Source organism: Onychostoma macrolepis, chromosome 02 (assembly GCF_012432095.1).
Source record: "Onychostoma macrolepis isolate SWU-2019 chromosome 02, ASM1243209v1, whole genome shotgun sequence".
NCBI classification, from domain to species: Eukaryota; Metazoa; Chordata; class Actinopteri; order Cypriniformes; family Cyprinidae; genus Onychostoma; species Onychostoma macrolepis.
In genome coordinates this window covers 16,410,251-16,426,834 of record NC_081156.1, presented here as the reverse complement: position 1 = coordinate 16,426,834, position 16,584 = coordinate 16,410,251, and the positions used below count along the sequence as shown (strand labels likewise).

General features: G+C 38.6%; 1 protein-coding gene across 2 annotated transcripts; it reads left to right on the top strand.

The window, feature by feature from the left end:
• Window positions 1–92: 92 nt before the first annotated feature.
• Window positions 93–16,195, top strand: LOC131529898 (myosin-7-like). 2 transcript variants are annotated; one of them, XM_058759903.1, is made up of 39 exons: window positions 93–383; window positions 483–535; window positions 631–838; window positions 1,508–1,651; window positions 1,731–1,887; window positions 1,992–2,019; window positions 2,392–2,497; window positions 2,600–2,692; window positions 2,791–2,854; window positions 4,303–4,401; window positions 4,495–4,598; window positions 4,695–4,833; window positions 4,929–5,047; window positions 5,126–5,275; window positions 5,383–5,553; window positions 5,647–5,956; window positions 6,155–6,228; window positions 6,481–6,686; window positions 10,045–10,168; window positions 10,255–10,391; window positions 10,518–10,773; window positions 10,864–11,106; window positions 11,191–11,367; window positions 11,468–11,613; window positions 11,699–11,789; window positions 11,885–12,274; window positions 12,355–12,481; window positions 12,578–12,696; window positions 12,799–12,995; window positions 13,220–13,403; window positions 13,721–13,886; window positions 13,972–14,096; window positions 14,173–14,481; window positions 14,576–14,779; window positions 14,870–15,166; window positions 15,247–15,351; window positions 15,453–15,548; window positions 15,651–15,785; window positions 16,078–16,195. In XM_058759903.1, the coding sequence occupies exons 1-39, from the start codon at window positions 108–110 to the stop codon at window positions 16,096–16,098; spliced, it is 6,150 nt and encodes a 2,049-aa protein (XP_058615886.1). In that variant the 5' UTR covers window positions 93–107; the 3' UTR covers window positions 16,099–16,195. The 2 variants fall into 2 exon arrangements, with proteins under 2 accessions (XP_058615886.1, XP_058615877.1); XM_058759894.1 differs by having other exon boundaries at window positions 6,149–6,228.
• The last annotated feature ends 389 nt before the right edge of the window (window positions 16,196–16,584 follow it).

The window sequence follows — 16,584 nt, the reverse complement described above, 5'->3', positions numbered from 1 at the left end:
CCTCCGAAACACAGTGTCCTGGTCTGGACCATAACAAAACTACAGATAAGAGAGGGGCCTAGATAAATAAATGAGTGAGTGATAGGTGAAGGGCCAAAGAATCAGAGATGGAGAATAATTATTCCTGTGACTCACATGAAAGATATTCAGCACTCCTGGCCATCAGCCCGAAACCTCACAATGGTGCACCTCTAAGTGCCAGGGCACCTAAAGATTGGCTTGTTTTAGTGTGTTTGATGTGCTTACGCCAGGAGGGGGGCTCACAGGTCAGCTGTCCTTGGCCTTATAGGGTTAGGGCAATCGAGGTTATAAATCCCATCGCTGCTGTTTGTGCTGAATCTCAGCATCCTGTCCATTGGTCCCAGTGGTTTTTTTTTTTGTGTGTACGTACTTTCCTAGAACTATTGTGCTATTGCTGTAATGTTTCTAAGCTATATTCATCATTACATATAGTTTATAGGTGTATTTTCTTTGAATTTTAGGTGGAATCACAAAGACCTGGAGCCTCCATTAGCGTCTGCTATCTGTCAATAACGTAATTGGTAATTTATGTTAGTGATGCAAGCACTGGGTAAGACTGAAATTGATTTAATCTGCATTCTTACAAGTTCTTGTTTTTTCAAATTGAAGGTTAACTATGGGTGATGCTGAAATGGCGGTTTTTGGGGCTGCAGCCCCTTACTTGCGGAAGTCTGAAAGGGAGCGTCTAGAGGCGCAAACTAAACTCTTTGACTTAAAGAAGGAATGCTTTGTTCCGGATCCAGTGGAAGAGTTTGTTAAAGCCACCATCACAAGTCGAGAGGGTGACAAAGTCACTGTGGAGACACAAGGAGGGAAGGTCAGTGCAAAAAGAACACAATTTTCAATCTGTTATGAACTTGTGAAAAAAGTCAACACCAAAGTTTCTGTGAAAGTTTGATCAGCAACTATATAATTTAGATATTGTAATATGATCTGAGATCATTACTGATATGAACTACTTATACAAAGATATAAAACATTTAATATGTTTACATTTAAAACCATTGAATGTGGTTGCATTTTTAAGGAGTCTTCAATTCTCGAATTCTTAAAATAGGCTACATTATTATCAAGGCATTGAACAGATTAACAGTATACTAACTTTATGCTGAACATTGTACATTTAATTAAAGAACAATCTAAACCAGATTTTTTTTGACAAACCTTGTTGTTAGTTAAAGCTTCTGAGAAAGTAAATGAGTAAGCAACACCAACTTATGAATAATTTTCATATTAATATGATTAAATTTTATTAAATATTTAATTCTTATTTTTTAATTAATTTAACATCATCTCATGTTATTTGAAAGCAATTGAAACTATCTTTAATCAGATCAAATGTTTTGATTTTTATACATTTATGTTTATTAAAAATATATACATTTTCATTCAGTTTAATTTGCCATTGACAATTTTACAGTCCTGCAATTCTCTTTGGTTGTTCAGTTTAAAAACCTGCTTTACACCGTTTCCTTTATTTGTACAGACTATCACTGTCAAAGAGAGCGATGCTGTGCAGCAGAATCCCCCCAAATTTGATAAAATTGAGGACATGGCAATGCTGACCTTTCTCCATGAGCCAGCTGTGCTGTATAATCTCAAAGAGCGCTATGCAGCATGGATGATCTATGTGAGTATACAGGAGTCTCAGCTTCTTCTTTGAAACCAAACCTTTAATTGAAAACTCTACAAATGTTTCTGTTCTACAGACCTACTCCGGGCTGTTCTGTGTCACTGTCAACCCTTACAAGTGGCTACCAGTGTACAATCAGGAGGTGGTTATAGCTTATAGAGGGAAGAAGAGGAGTGAAGCTCCTCCGCACATCTATTCTATCTCTGATAACGCCTACCAGTACATGTTGGCAGGTGATACTCACAAAAATAACCAAACCAAACAAAAATGATAAAATACAAAAATAATGAAATAAACACTGATAAATAAAACCGTATATTTCTGTTATTCCGTACAGACAGAGAAAACCAGTCTATTCTTATCACGTAAGTGACAAAACATACAGCATGCAAAACATTATTACTACTTTTGAATTTCTGAGTAAATTTACAGAGATATAGTAGTCTTTTGACAATGTATTAAAGGGATAGTTTGCCCAAAATAAAAATTGAGAAATTTACTCACCTACTTGTCATTGAAACCCATATGGCTACTACTTCTGCGAAGACATCTTGTAGAAAGTCTAGGTGTCTCTTGTCCATACAATGAAAGTGGACTCTAAAACTGTTATATAACTATATCACAAATGTAACAAAAATAAAATTGACCTCTACACCCTGCAAATTTAGAACACATTCATATGGACATTGTGGTCATGTCATCCATTTCTCACCATAATACTGTTTTTATTACTTTAGTGGAGAGTCTGGAGCTGGGAAGACTGTGAACACTAAAAGAGTCATTCAGTACTTTGCCAGCATTGCAGCAAGTGGGGGGAAGAAGGACGCATCTGCTCAGAATAAGGTTGCACGTTAATGAAGGGACAAATATAAATGCGTTGAATAAGCTTTTCAACCTGTTTTAAAAATGTTTCACTTTCTTTTGTGATTTGATCTTCTCATCTAGGGGACCCTGGAGGATCAAATCATCCAGGCTAACCCTGCCTTGGAGGCCTTTGGTAATGCTAAGACCATCAGAAATGACAACTCCTCAAGATTTGTAAGTGAATGTGTAATAAATCTAAATTGCTGAGCATAGTCAATTTTATGCAACATGATGTAAGATGGCTAAGATGGCTCTTCTATAAATCTTTTTAGGGAAAATTTATTCGAATTCACTTTGATACAAGGGGGAAACTGGCATCTGCTGACATTGAAACATGTATGTCTTTGCTCTATCTTCACAAACAATCTTAAATGATTATTTAAAGGGGTCATCGGATGCAAAATTCACTTTTCAAGTTGTTTGAACATAAATGTGTGTTGGAAGTGTGTGTACACATCCATCCTATAATGATAAAAATCCACCCAGTGTTTTTTTTTTTTTAAATCCCTGTTTTAAAATCCCCTTTCTCAAATCAGGCTGTTTTGAGATTCCTGTCAGAATGACGTAGTTCTGTACAGGCCCCTCCCACAATAGTTGATTGACACGGCTGTTTTACCTTAGACCCGCCCTGAGTGAGCTGTCATCCGTCCACCATTGTGTCGACTCCGGTGTGGGGGAAGACACAAATGTCTCCAGTTGAGCGATTGAGGTGTTTTGTTGTTCGATGTAATCAGGGTGCGATTTGTGAAAAATCCAGAGTTGGGGGATGATTTAGAAAACTTTTTATAGGCGTAGGCTATAAAACTATAGGAGTCGGAGGTTGACCCAACTACACTGCTTTTAATACGACGGAAACTGTTTTAACGTGATCACAGTTTAGTAAAAACTGTACGTTATTCAAACAATTAACAAATTATATAGAGAAAGCGAGCAAAGAACAGTATCAACGGAGCTCAGTTAAACTCCAAATCAGTTAAACCATTGCGTCGCAAAATGATTCACTGTTTCGAAGTGCTCCAATTGGATCGCATATGGCAAATGATTTGATTCAGATCGGGACTTCAAAGCGTGAATCATTTGATTCAAATCGGGATTTCAAAGCACTTATCGCGAATCATTTGATTTAGATCGGGATGTCGGAAAGGGTGGGCGGGATGTTTTTATCCTCCCGGGCAGGAGGCAGGGATGCATAGACCAGAGACCAGACATCCCCCTCTACAAATCACACCCTGGATGTAATAATGAATAAAGCAGTCATCATTTAATCTCGACATCTAAGCCGCTGAAGACGCAGAGGATTAATGTTACTTTCGTTACTTTGAAGTGAATGCGCCGATCCCCGATCTACATAAATGCGTCTATGTTCGCGCAAATCATTGGTGATCCAGCTTAATCTACAAAAGTGAGTATAATGTTTTTTGCAAATCGCCTTTCCTAATAACCTGCTAGTTAGCCAGTTTCGCAGCTAAAGTAAACAGTACTGCTTGTAATTCCACAGAAGAGAGGGGCAGGGCGAGCAGAGCTCATTAGCATTTAAAGCAACATGGACTAAAAAAAAACGGCTTGATGAAAACAGAGCTGATTTTGACAGGGTGAAGAAGGTGTTTTTTACACTACCATTGAAAAATTTTAACCAAAGTATGTTATAGACTTTTCATTAAGACCTTAAAGAATCATATCAGCTTGTGTAAATGGGCATCCGATGACCCCTTTAATAAGTGAAAATGTAAATAATAGATTAAAGTGTACTACTTCATAAAACTATGTTCTTTCTATCTGTATAGATCTCCTGGAGAAGTCCCGTGTGACCTTTCAGTTAAAGGCTGAGAGAGACTATCACATCTTCTATCAAATGTTATCCAACAAAAAACCTGAGATCCTTGGTGAGCAAATTAAGCAACCTCAGATACTCAAATTCAAAACAGATAGACTTGTAATCTTTCACTCTTTCTCTTCTACTGAAACGGTATAAACAGAGATGTTACTAGTAACATCAAACCCCTATGACTACGCATTCATCTCTCAGGGAGAGACAACGGTTGCTTCCATTGATGATGCTGAGGAGTTAATGGCAACCGATGTGAGTAACTGGTTAAAAACCGTGATGATATTTGGCCACATAATAGTAATGTCATGCTTTAAAGCAGTCAAATACCCAAGTTTTCTACTTTCACAGAGTGCCTTTGATATATTGGGCTTCACGCAAGAAGAAAAGAACTCTGTGTACAAGCTGACTGGAGCCATTATGCACTACGGCAACATGAAGTTTAAGCAGAAGCAGCGTGAGGAACAAGCAGAAGCTGATGGGACTGAAGGTAAGGAATGGAAGCTTGCAGGAAATTCAAATGGCATCACCTTTGTGAATAGCTGTATTTCAGTCATGCTTTATGTAAGGAATCTTGATTTACAGATGCTGACAAATCAGCATATCTAATGGGTCTGAATTCTGCTGACCTCATCAAGGGTCTATGTCATCCAAGGGTCAAAGTTGGAAATGAGTGGGTCACCAAGGGACAAAATGTCCAGCAGGTAGTCACAATTCAAGCTGACAACAATGAGAGAATGAAAAAGCAATCAAACAAAACTTTCATGAGTTGATTATTGCAGGTATACTATGCTGTTGGTGCCTTATCAAAAGCAGTGTATGAGAAAATGTTCCTCTGGATGGTGGTGAGAATCAATCAGACTCTGGAGACAAAGCAGCCTCGCCAATACTTCATTGGAGTACTGGACATTGCTGGCTTTGAGATTTTTGAAGTGAGAACTGAATGCTTAACTTAACACACAATACATTACACCTCAGCATTTCAAGTATCTATATTTTTCCATGCATAAAACTGATGCTTTTACAAATTCATTTACAGTACAACACCTTTGAGCAACTCTGCATCAACTTTACCAATGAGAAACTGCAACAGTTTTTCAACCACCACATGTTTGTGTTGGAACAAGAGGAGTACAAGAAAGAAGGGATTGAATGGGTATTCATTGACTTCGGTATGGATTTGCAGGCCTGCATCGATCTCATTGAGAAAGTGAGTAGGCAAAATTTTACAACAAGCATTACAATTAAATTATATATGCGTTTCTTTGACTTCATCATTTCTCCATATTCCTGATTCCTTCAGCCTATGGGCATCATGTCCATCCTTGAAGAGGAGTGCATGTTTCCTAAAGCTAGTGATGCAACCTTTAAAGCAAAGCTTTATGACAACCACCTTGGGAAATCAAGCAACTTCCAGAAACCAAGGATAGTGAAAGGGAAGCCAGAGGCTCATTTTGCCCTGGCTCACTACGCTGGTGTAGTGGACTACAACATCAACAACTGGCTAGTGAAGAATAAGGACCCCCTTAATGAAACTGTGGTTGGACTGTACCAGAAATCTTCAATGAAGTTGTTGTCTAATCTGTTTGTCAACTATGCAAGTGCAGAGTCAGGTGCGCATTTAATGTCTTTACAAAAAATGACACGAATTAATGTGAGGTCAATGTGTGCGTCAAAATCAAGCTATAAAGCAATAGTGTCAATACTGTGTCATAGAAATCTTTACATTTTAGCTCTATCGTTAAACCTTTATGAATAACTCCTAATTTACAAAAATTCAAACCTTTGATTTATATTTTGTCAAGCCACAGGGGACAGTGCAAGCGGGAAAAAAGAAAAGAAGAAGAAAGGGTCATCATTCCAGACAGTGTCTGCACTTCACAGGGTATGTCAAAGCCTGCCAATACCTAAAATGTCTAAAAACTCTTTGATCTGTGTAATATATCTTGATAGGAGGGAAATTAGGGAAGAGGAACGACAGACACACGCTCTATATGCTTACTTGCTTTTACTGAGACTCACGCAAGAGAAACACCACTCACGTACATACCAATGGGGGCGTGGTTTAACAATTCTCACTCAGAACATCTATTACAATCTGTCATAGTCAAATGTGCTAACAAGTGTTTCTTTACAGGAGAATCTCAACAAGCTAATGACAAACCTGAGATCAACTCATCCTCACTTTGTACGGTGCATCATCCCCAATGAGACAAAGACTCCTGGGGTGATGGAGAACCCTTTGGTCATGCATCAACTGCGCTGTAATGGTGTACTGGAGGGCATCAGAATTTGCAGAAAAGGATTCCCCAACAGAATCCTGTATGGAGACTTCAAACAGAGGTACCAAGAAAAAAAAAGAAAGAAAAAATGACTAGAACCCATAGGAAAAATGTATTGCTCAGTGGTTGCTTTTCCTAAGCTCAGGAGACTTAAATGAGATTCTCATATATCTCTCATTTTACACTGAACAAAATTATAAACGCAACACTTTTGTTTTTGCCCCAATTTTTCATGAGTTGAACTCAAAGATCTAAGACTTTTTCTATGTACACAAAAGGCCTATTTCTCTCAAATATTGTTCACAAATCTGTCTAAATCTGTGTTAGTGAGCTCTTCTCCTTTGCCGAGATACTCCATCCACCTCAGAGGTGTGGCATATCAAGATGCTGATTAGACAGCATGATTATTGCACAGGTGTGCCTTAGGCTGGCCACAATAAATGTGCAATTTTACTGTATTCGGAGGGTCCGAAAATCAGTCAGTGTCTGGTGTGACCACAATTTGTCTCTCGCAGTGCAACACATCTCCTTTGCATAGAGTTGATCAGGTTGTTGATTGTGGCCTGTGGAATGTTGGTCCACTCCTCTTCAATGGCTATGCGAAGTTGCTGGATATTGGCAGGAACTGGAACACGCTGTCGTATACGGCGATCCAGAGCATCCCAAACATGCTCAATGGGTGACATGTCCGGTGAATATGCTGGCCATGCAAGAACAGGGATGTTTTCAGCTTCCAGGAATTGTGTACAGATCCTTGCAACATGGGGGCGTGCATGAGGTGATGGTGGTGGATGAATGGCACAACAATGGGCCTCAGGATCTTGTCAAGGTATCTCTGGCATTCAAAATGTCATCAATAAAATGCACCTGTGTTTGTTGTCCATAACATACGCCTGTCCATATCATAACCCCACCGCCACCATGAGCCACTTGATCCACAACGTTGACATCAGCAAACCGCTCACCCACATGACGCCATACACGCTGTCTGCCATCTGCCCTGTACAGTGAAAACCGGGATTCATCCGTGAAGAGAACACCTCTCCAAAGTGCCAGACGCCATCGAATGTGAGCATTTGCCCACTCAAGCCGGTTACGACGACGAACTGCAGTCAGGTCGAGACCCCGATGAGGATGACGAGCAGATGAGCTTCCCTGAGACGGTTTCTAACAGTTTGTGCAGAAATTCTTTGGTTATGCAAACCGATTGTTGCAGTAGCTGTCCGGGTGGCTGGTCTCAGACGATCTTGGAGGTGAAGATGCTGGATGTGGAGGTCCTGGGCTGGTGTGGTTACACATGGTCTGCGGTTGCGAGGCTGGTTGGATGTACTGCCAAATTCTCTGAAACACCTTTGGAGACGGCTTATGGTAGAAAAATGAACATTCAATTCATGGGCAACAGCTCTGGTGGACATTCCTGCAAGTCAGCATGCCAATTGCACGCTCCCTCAAAACTTGAGACATCTGTGGCATTGATAAAAACTGCACATTTTAGAGTGGCCTTTTATTGTGGCCAGCCTAAAGCATACCTGTGCAATAATCATGCTGTCTAATCAGCATCTTGATATGCCACACCTGTGAGGTGGATGGATTATCTCGGCAAAGGAGAAGTGCTCACTAACACAGATTTAGACAGATTTGTGAACAATATTTGAGAGAAATAGGCCTTTTGTGTACATAGAAAAAGTCTTAGATCTTTGAGTTCAGCTCATGAAAAAAGGGGGCAAAAACAAAAGTGTTGCATTTATAATTTGTTTCAGTGTAGTACCAACAGCATTTCAGATGTTTCTCCTAAAATTCCTTAGGAGAAGTAGAAGTAGACACAACTGAGACATGAGAAAGTTCTGAAAGAAAGGAATCCAAAATAACAATGGGAGAGAAACGTGTGAGAAACATGGGAGATCTCTTTACTTTCTTGCTGTAATCTCTTGCAAGACTCCATTATAAAAATGTTTTACTCTTAAGAAGTTCCTTTCTTTTTGACTGCAATGTGGTTTTTCACCTTCAATGGTCAGGACAGTAGGAGTAGAGACAGGAAACAATTGGACTGGTGAGAAATGAACAGGAGAAGGAAAGTACCTTTAGCTGGGATTTGAGGTGATTGATTTCTGAGGTGCAGTTGTGCCTTCACGTCGATGTGCTGCCCACAAGGCAATGGCTCTGACAGAGGGTACCCTACACTCAGGATACTAAGGGGTGGTTCTCTTATATGTCTCATTACATGTCTTCAGTTTTATTTTAGGAGAAACGTTAAACTTTTACTAATATTGTAAATACTAAAACTATCATTTAAATAGCATTAAACATTTCAGAATATCAAGGGTTACTAGTTTAAATGTTTAAATTTATCTTCAGTGTCCAACATTGTATATACACCACATTTTCCAAACACACTAGAAAGGACTTACAAGTGCAAGATGTTTAGTATATGTGCAATACCTTTTTTTTTTTTTAACAAATGTAACACTAGTGTACCAGTGTTTGTTTATTTTTTGTTTGCTTTTTTGCTTTGTTTAGTATAAAATTTTGTCTTGTACAGCCCATTTTTGCATGTATATAAATATAGGTTATGGTTTCCTCTTTTAAATCATTGTGCAATAAAACACTGTCTACATAAAACAACTTCAAATATGACAATGCATGTATTGTCTTTGATTGAAATGGTGTGGATAAATAACATTGAAGCTAACCAGAGGGAAGAAAAATAAAATAAAAAAGAGATCTTTTTAACATTTCAAATATTTCTCCTAGACAGAAATAAGGTTACTTTAAGATTGAATGGAAACTTTTGCTTGAGTCTCCTGCTTTTCAAACTTGTCTTCTGAGATGAAAACTCTCACAATGGTCTCCTTTAAAGCTTTAGAAGAGATCTCAACAACTTTACACATTGTGTTTAGATTTTTCTCCTACACTAAAGACTCGGGAGCTCTCACATTTGTCTCCTCTAAATTTCAGAAGTGATCTCAATAACTTTACAAAGTGTGCACCAAGTCGAATGCCTCAATATGAGCCCCCTAAGCACAGTGTGTGAATAAGAATAAGTTAACGTACTTGCACAGTTACTTACAGTCAATAGAGTTTCTGTTGGGACACCATCACAATAAAGAGTTAGCAGATATGAAGCAGACAGTCTACTAATATTCTAATGAGAGTTAGTTGACATGCAGTTGCAGCATTACTTAGTGTCAACAGAATGTTCAAAAGGGACCATCAAAATAAAGTGTTACCAAGTTTTTGTCTCAGGAGACAAGTTTGAGAAGCAGGAGACTCAAGCAAAAATCTCCATTTGATCTCATTTCTGTCTAGGAGAAATATTTGAGATGTCAAAGAGATCTCACTTTTGATTTTTCTTTCCTATGGGAAGTTACTGCAAAACCTGCTTGTTTTATTTTTAAATACTTCTTTCTGTGATTCTGCAGATATCGGATCTTAAACCCTGCAACTATCCCTGAGGGACAGTTCATAGACAGCAAGAAAGGAGCAGAAAAACTGCTTGGTTCTCTTGAGATAGACCACCAGCAATACAGGTTTGGACACACTAAGGTAAGTCTCGTAAGGCCACCTTCTGGGAATGTGCAAAATGCTGTGAAAGAAAAAGGTTGTGAACTTAATGTCCATTATTATTCCAGGTATTTTTTAAAGCTGGTCTTTTAGGCCAACTGGAGGAGATGAGAGATGAGCGTCTATCAAAAATAATCACTGGAATTCAAGCTAGATCTCGAGGTCTTCTTTCAAGGGCTGAATACCTAAAGATGGTAGAACGCAGGTAACAATTATCCCATACATTACTTTTACGTAATCTAGCAATGTGTTTATGTTCTGCAGAAATGTTCTGTTGAATTTTAAAAGGCATTTGATTGTATTTTTTATGTATTCTCCACAAATAAAAAAGGGATGCCTTGCTTGTGATTCAATGGAATGTACGTGCATTCATGAGTGTCAAGAATTGGCCCTGGATGAAACTCTTCTTTAAAATTAAACCATTACTGAGATCTGCTGAAGCAGAAAAGGAAATGGCAAATATGAAAGAGGAATTCTTGAAGCTTAAGGAAGCCTATGCAAAGTCTGAGGCTCGTAGAAAAGAACTTGAGGAAAAAATGGTTACTCTTCTTCAAGAAAAGAATGACCTCCAACTTCAAGTGCAGGCGGTATGTTTGTAAAACTTGGAATAGATTGGAATAGACAGTGATATGTATCCTTTTTTGCATGCATCTTTTGAACCTTTTCAATGCAAACAGGAACAAGATAATCTCTGTGATGCTGAAGAGAGGTGTGAAGGTCTGATCAAAAACAAGATCCAGCTTGAGGCAAAAGCCAAAGAGCTCACAGAACGACTTGAGGATGAGGAGGAGATGAACGCAGAGCTGACAGCTAAGAAGAGAAAGCTGGAGGATGAGTGCTCTGAGCTGAAGAAAGATATTGATGATCTGGAGCTGACTCTGGCTAAAGTGGAGAAAGAAAAACATGCCACTGAGAACAAGGTTTAATACAAACTGCAATTAAATGTGAAAAGGAATGTCTATCTCTCATAAAACGTTTAACTAATATTAGCTTTATATACACAGGTAAAGAACCTGACAGAGGAAATGGCAGCTTTAGATGATATTATTGCCAAGCTAACAAAAGAGAAAAAGGCCTTGCAAGAAGCTCATCAGCAGACACTGGATGACTTGCAAAGTGAGGAGGACAAAGTCAACACCCTCACCAAAGCAAAAGTAAAGCTAGAGCAGCAGGTGGATGATGTAAGTAATTATTATTATTACTATTATTATTAAGTAAAATGCTGTTGTTGTTGGAGCATATTTGTTGCAGTAGATTAAGCTTTTTTGTTAAATCTGTTAGCTTGAGGGATCTCTAGAGCAAGAAAAGAAAATCCGAATGGATCTAGAAAGAGCCAAGAGGAAACTTGAAGGAGATTTGAAGTTAACACAGGAAAGCTTAATGGACCTGGAGAATGACAAACAGCAACTGGAAGAACGAATGAAGAAGTAAGACCAACTACTTTATTAGCATATTACTGTTGTTTTAGATGTTTGAATATCCTAATGATAAAGGCCATCATTTCTTTTTCAGAAAAGACTTTGAAATCAGTCAGCTCAACAGTAAAATTGACGATGAGCAAAACATAATTATACAACTACAAAAGAAACTCAAGGAGCTGCAGGTATTTTATATGACCATAATTAATGATCTCTTCTGTTGATCAATGCACTGTGCATTTTAGAGTGAAAAAAACCCTCAACTTCTGTTTTGTGCTAGGCTCGAGTTGAGGAGCTAGAAGAAGAGCTTGAGGCAGAAAGAGCTGCCAGAGCCAAGGTGGAGAAACAAAGAGCAGATTTGGCCAGAGAGCTGGAGGAGATCAGTGAGAGACTGGAGGAGGCTGGAGGAGCTACAGCTGCTCAGATTGAGATGAACAAGAAACGAGAAACTGAGTTTCAGAAACTTCGCAGAGACCTTGAAGAGGCCACTCTACAACACGAGGCCACTGCCGCCACACTGAGGAAGAAACAAGCTGACAGTGTGGCTGAACTTGGAGAGCAGATAGACAATCTGCAGAGAGTCAAGCAAAAACTTGAAAAGGAAAAAAGTGAACTCAGACTGGAGTTGGATGATGTGGTCTCCAGCATGGAGCATATTGTCAAGTCCAAGGTGAAAAAACAAGGTTTCTCTTTTTTTTTTTTTTTTAAACCTCTGTCTTACGACTATACTAATGCAATTTATTTATATAGACCAACATGGAGAAAGTTAACAGAACTCTGGAAGATCAAATGAATGAATTCCGAAACAAGTGTGAGGAAACTCAAAGGTCCCTCAATGACTTTACAACCCAGAAGGCAAAGCTTCAGGCAGAAAATGGTAAATGAACAATTTTGTTGTAACTATAAAAGGGTGACAAATGTATGATAACAACAAATTTTTTATTTTTTTTGCCTGTTTCTTTCAATACATAAGATGAATATGCAAGACAATTAGAAGAGAAGGAATCATTAATCTCCCAGCTGACAAGGGGTAAGAACTCCTTTAGTCAACAACTGGAGGACCTGAAAAGGCAGTTAGATGAGGAAATTAAGGTAACAGATACTTGTCCACGTCTCCTATATTTCTACTACTGCTTGTACATCAAGTAATTTATAATCTTAAATAACAAAGTAATCGAACTAACCTTTTTTCAGGCGAAGAATGCTCTCGCCCATGCACTGCAGTCAGCTCGACATGATACAGATCTGCTCAGAGAGCAGTATGAGGAGGAGCAAGAGGCCAAAGCAGAGCTACAGAGAAGCATGTCTAAAGCTAATACTGAGGTGGCTCAGTGGAGAACCAAGTATGAAACTGATGCCATACAGAGGACTGAGGAACTGGAGGAAGCCAAGTAAGATATGAAACCATTACATCTCTATGGACATGATAGAGATGTAATGGATATTGGGACCCACTCAGAAAGACCCAGCATTGACTGCCCCATCCTACTTCTGTTTCCTGTGTTGATCTATACAAAGAAGTGAAGGCTCAGTGCATTTTATCTGCTCTGCCATGTTTTCGTGAACTTCAAGTTCTACTTTTCAAAAGTCTGTTCTTTTAATTACTTCTATACAGGAAGAAACTAGCTCAGCGTTTGCAGGAGGCTGAGGAGGCTGTGGAGGCAATAAATGCTAAATGTTCTTCCCTTGAAAAGACTAAACACAGACTTCAGAATGAAATTGAAGATTTGATGGTGGATGTGGAGAGAGCCAACATTGCTGCTGCAGCTTTAGACAAGAAACAAAGAAACTTTGACAAGGTAGTATTTAAATGAGACTAAGAAAACATTTAGACAAGATTGATAATTGTATGAATTTATCCATATAAAGAGATAGAAAGAGATTTCAGAATATATACCAGTCAAAAGTTTGAACCTACTTACTCATTATTTATTTTATTATTACATATATATATATATATATATATATATATATATATATATATATATATATATATATTACACTTTTAGATTAATAGTAAAATCATCAGAATTATGAAACAAAACAAATGGATTTTTTGACTTATTAAAAAAACATTAATTATAAAAATGAAATTTAACAAAAAAATTATTTTTAGGTCTTATCTGAATGGAAGCAGAAGTATGAGGAGTCTCAATGTGAACTGGAGAGCTCTCAGAAGGAAGCCAGATCTTTGAGCACAGAACTGTTCAAGCTGAAGAACTCCTATGAAGAATCTCTGGATCACCTGGAGACCATGAAGAGAGAGAACAAGATTCTGCAAGGTTTCTTCAATGCTATTTTGCATACTTGCACAAATTACAACTATGTATGATGATGTCGAAATGGTAATGTTATTTTTTCTTATAGAGGAGATCTCTGACCTGACTGAACAGCTTGGTGAGAGTGGAAAGACAATCCATGAGTTGGAGAAGGTCCGTAAGCAGCTGGAACAAGAAAAGGCTGAGATACAAGCTGCTCTGGAAGAGGCTGAGGTAGGAGTGTGGCCACAAAAATTAGATGAAAATAAGTGCAATGATGACACGAGTAAGCTTATTCTGTTTATTACAGGGCTCTCTGGAGCACGAGGAGGGTAAAATCCTTAGGACCCAGCTAGAATTTAACCAAATAAAGACTGACATTGAGCGCAAGCTGACTGAGAAAGATGAAGAAATGGAGCAAACTAAGAGAAACCTACAGAGGACCATAGACACCTTGCAAAGTGCTTTGGAGTCTGAAACTCGTAGCAGGAATGAAGCTCTCAGGATAAAGAAGAAGATGGAAGGAGATCTAAATGAAATGGAGATCCAGTTGAGCCAGGCTAACAGACAGGCAGCCGAGGCTCAAAAACAACTCAAGTCTGTTCAGGCCCATCTAAAGGTAAAACAAATGTGTTACTATTTCATAATTAACTTTGTGTGTCTATATATACAGTATATATAACCCTGACTTCCCTTAATGAAAAATTTTGTAGGACTCCCAGCTTCAGCTGGATGATTCTCTTCGGGCCAATGATGATCTGAAGGAGAACAGTGCCATTGTAGAGAGACGTAATACCTTGCTTCAGGCTGAACTGGAAGAGCTTAGGGCTGTTCTGGAACAAACAGAGCGTGGGCGCAAACTTTCTGAGCAAGAGCTGCTGGATGTCACAGAGAGAGTACAGCTTTTGCATTCTCAGGTAAATCATGAAGAGTCTTTATGGATATTTGTTGTAAGGTTACATTATAAAAGGTCCATGTAACACAAACTTACAAAATTTCATATATAGAACACCAGTCTCATAAACCAGAAGAAGAAGCTGGAGACTGACATATCCCAGCTTCAGAGTGAGGTGGAAGAGGCAGTGCAAGAATGCAGGAATGCAGAGGAAAAGGCTAAGAAAGCCATAACCGATGCTGCCATGATGGCCGAGGAGCTGAAGAAGGAGCAGGACACAAGTGCTCACCTGGAGCGTATGAAGAAGAACATGGAGCAGACCATTAAGGACCTTCAGCACCGCCTGGATGAAGCAGAACAAATTGCTATGAAAGGAGGAAAGAAACAAGTCCAGAAACTGGAGGCTAGGGTGAGTTCACAGTCCACTTGCTCATTTAAGACAGCATAAATGAAACAATGTCTAATGCACTTCTACTGTATCACTCCTAGGTAAGAGAGCTGGAATGTGAAGTTGAAGCTGAACAGAAGAAAAGCAGTGAATCTATTAAGGGAATCCGTAAATATGAACGCCGCATCAAGGAACTTACGTATCAGGTGGGATTGGATGATTTAGACCACATGAGCAAGTGTTTAAGTCTAATAAAGATCAGAATAAATAATGTACACTGAATTAATCTTTAGTTCTATGAACCTAGACTGAAGAGGACCGTAAAAACTTAGCCCGTCTTCAGGATTTGGTTGACAAGCTGCAACTAAAAGTCAAAGCTTACAAAAGAGCTGCAGAGGAAGCTGTAAGTGATGTTGAAGTTCAGAGATATACTAGACAGTCGGTGTGGATTGTATTGTCTAAAGTATATGGGTAACTTATGTGTCATGCTTGCCTCCTGTAATAGGAAGAACAGGCAAATACTCACCTTGGCAAATTCCGTAAGCTGCAGCATGAACTAGATGAAGCAGAGGAAAGGGCTGATATTGCTGAATCTCAAGTGAACAAACTACGTGCCAAAAGTCGTGATGTGGGCCCAAAGGTACAGTGGACACAATTAATTAATCATTAATTAAAATGTTAAAAAGCTCATGATAAAGTTGCTTGATTTCGGTTTGCATGGAACATATCCCACTCTTTTAATAGCCAATGTGTCAGACAGGCACCGTGATTTGCTACTTGCTAGGCAGTGGTAGACATTTATTACAGGGAGGGGCAATCTCATTCTAGAGAGCATCTGACTGGGCACAAATCTTTTAACTACAGATTAAGTCATATTTGGTTTATTAAAAGAGAATTAAGTATTTCATAATACCTTTCCTTTTCTCTCACAGAAAGGGTTTGATGAAGAATGAAGTCCTGAAAATCCTCTGAAATCACCTTTCCTTGCTTGCCTTTCTCTACACTATTGTGTTCCCTCACTTTCATGAAATAAAGTCACTCTGCATTTAATCTGTTGTCTTGTGTGTATGGAAATTACTGTGCTATTTTTATTTGGTCCAAGTTACCACATCATATACAGTTGTGATCAGAATTATTGCTACCCTTGGTAAATAGGATCAAAAAAGGCTGAGAAAATAAATCTGCATTATTTATCCATTTGATCTTTCATTTTAAAAATGTGAAAGATCTAACTTTTCATTGGTGAATAAGAATTTATTTAATAAGTAGTGTCTGGCAAATTAATATGTTGGAGTTTGTTTTTGGTTGAGAGCATTTTTTACTTAATTTTTTCTTGAAACCCTCCCAAACAACTTGTGATGATGTAGGTGCTGTTTGAAATTAGTTTTAGGCTTTCCAACCCCAAGACTCAACTATTTTCTGCAATTCTCCAGCTGTGA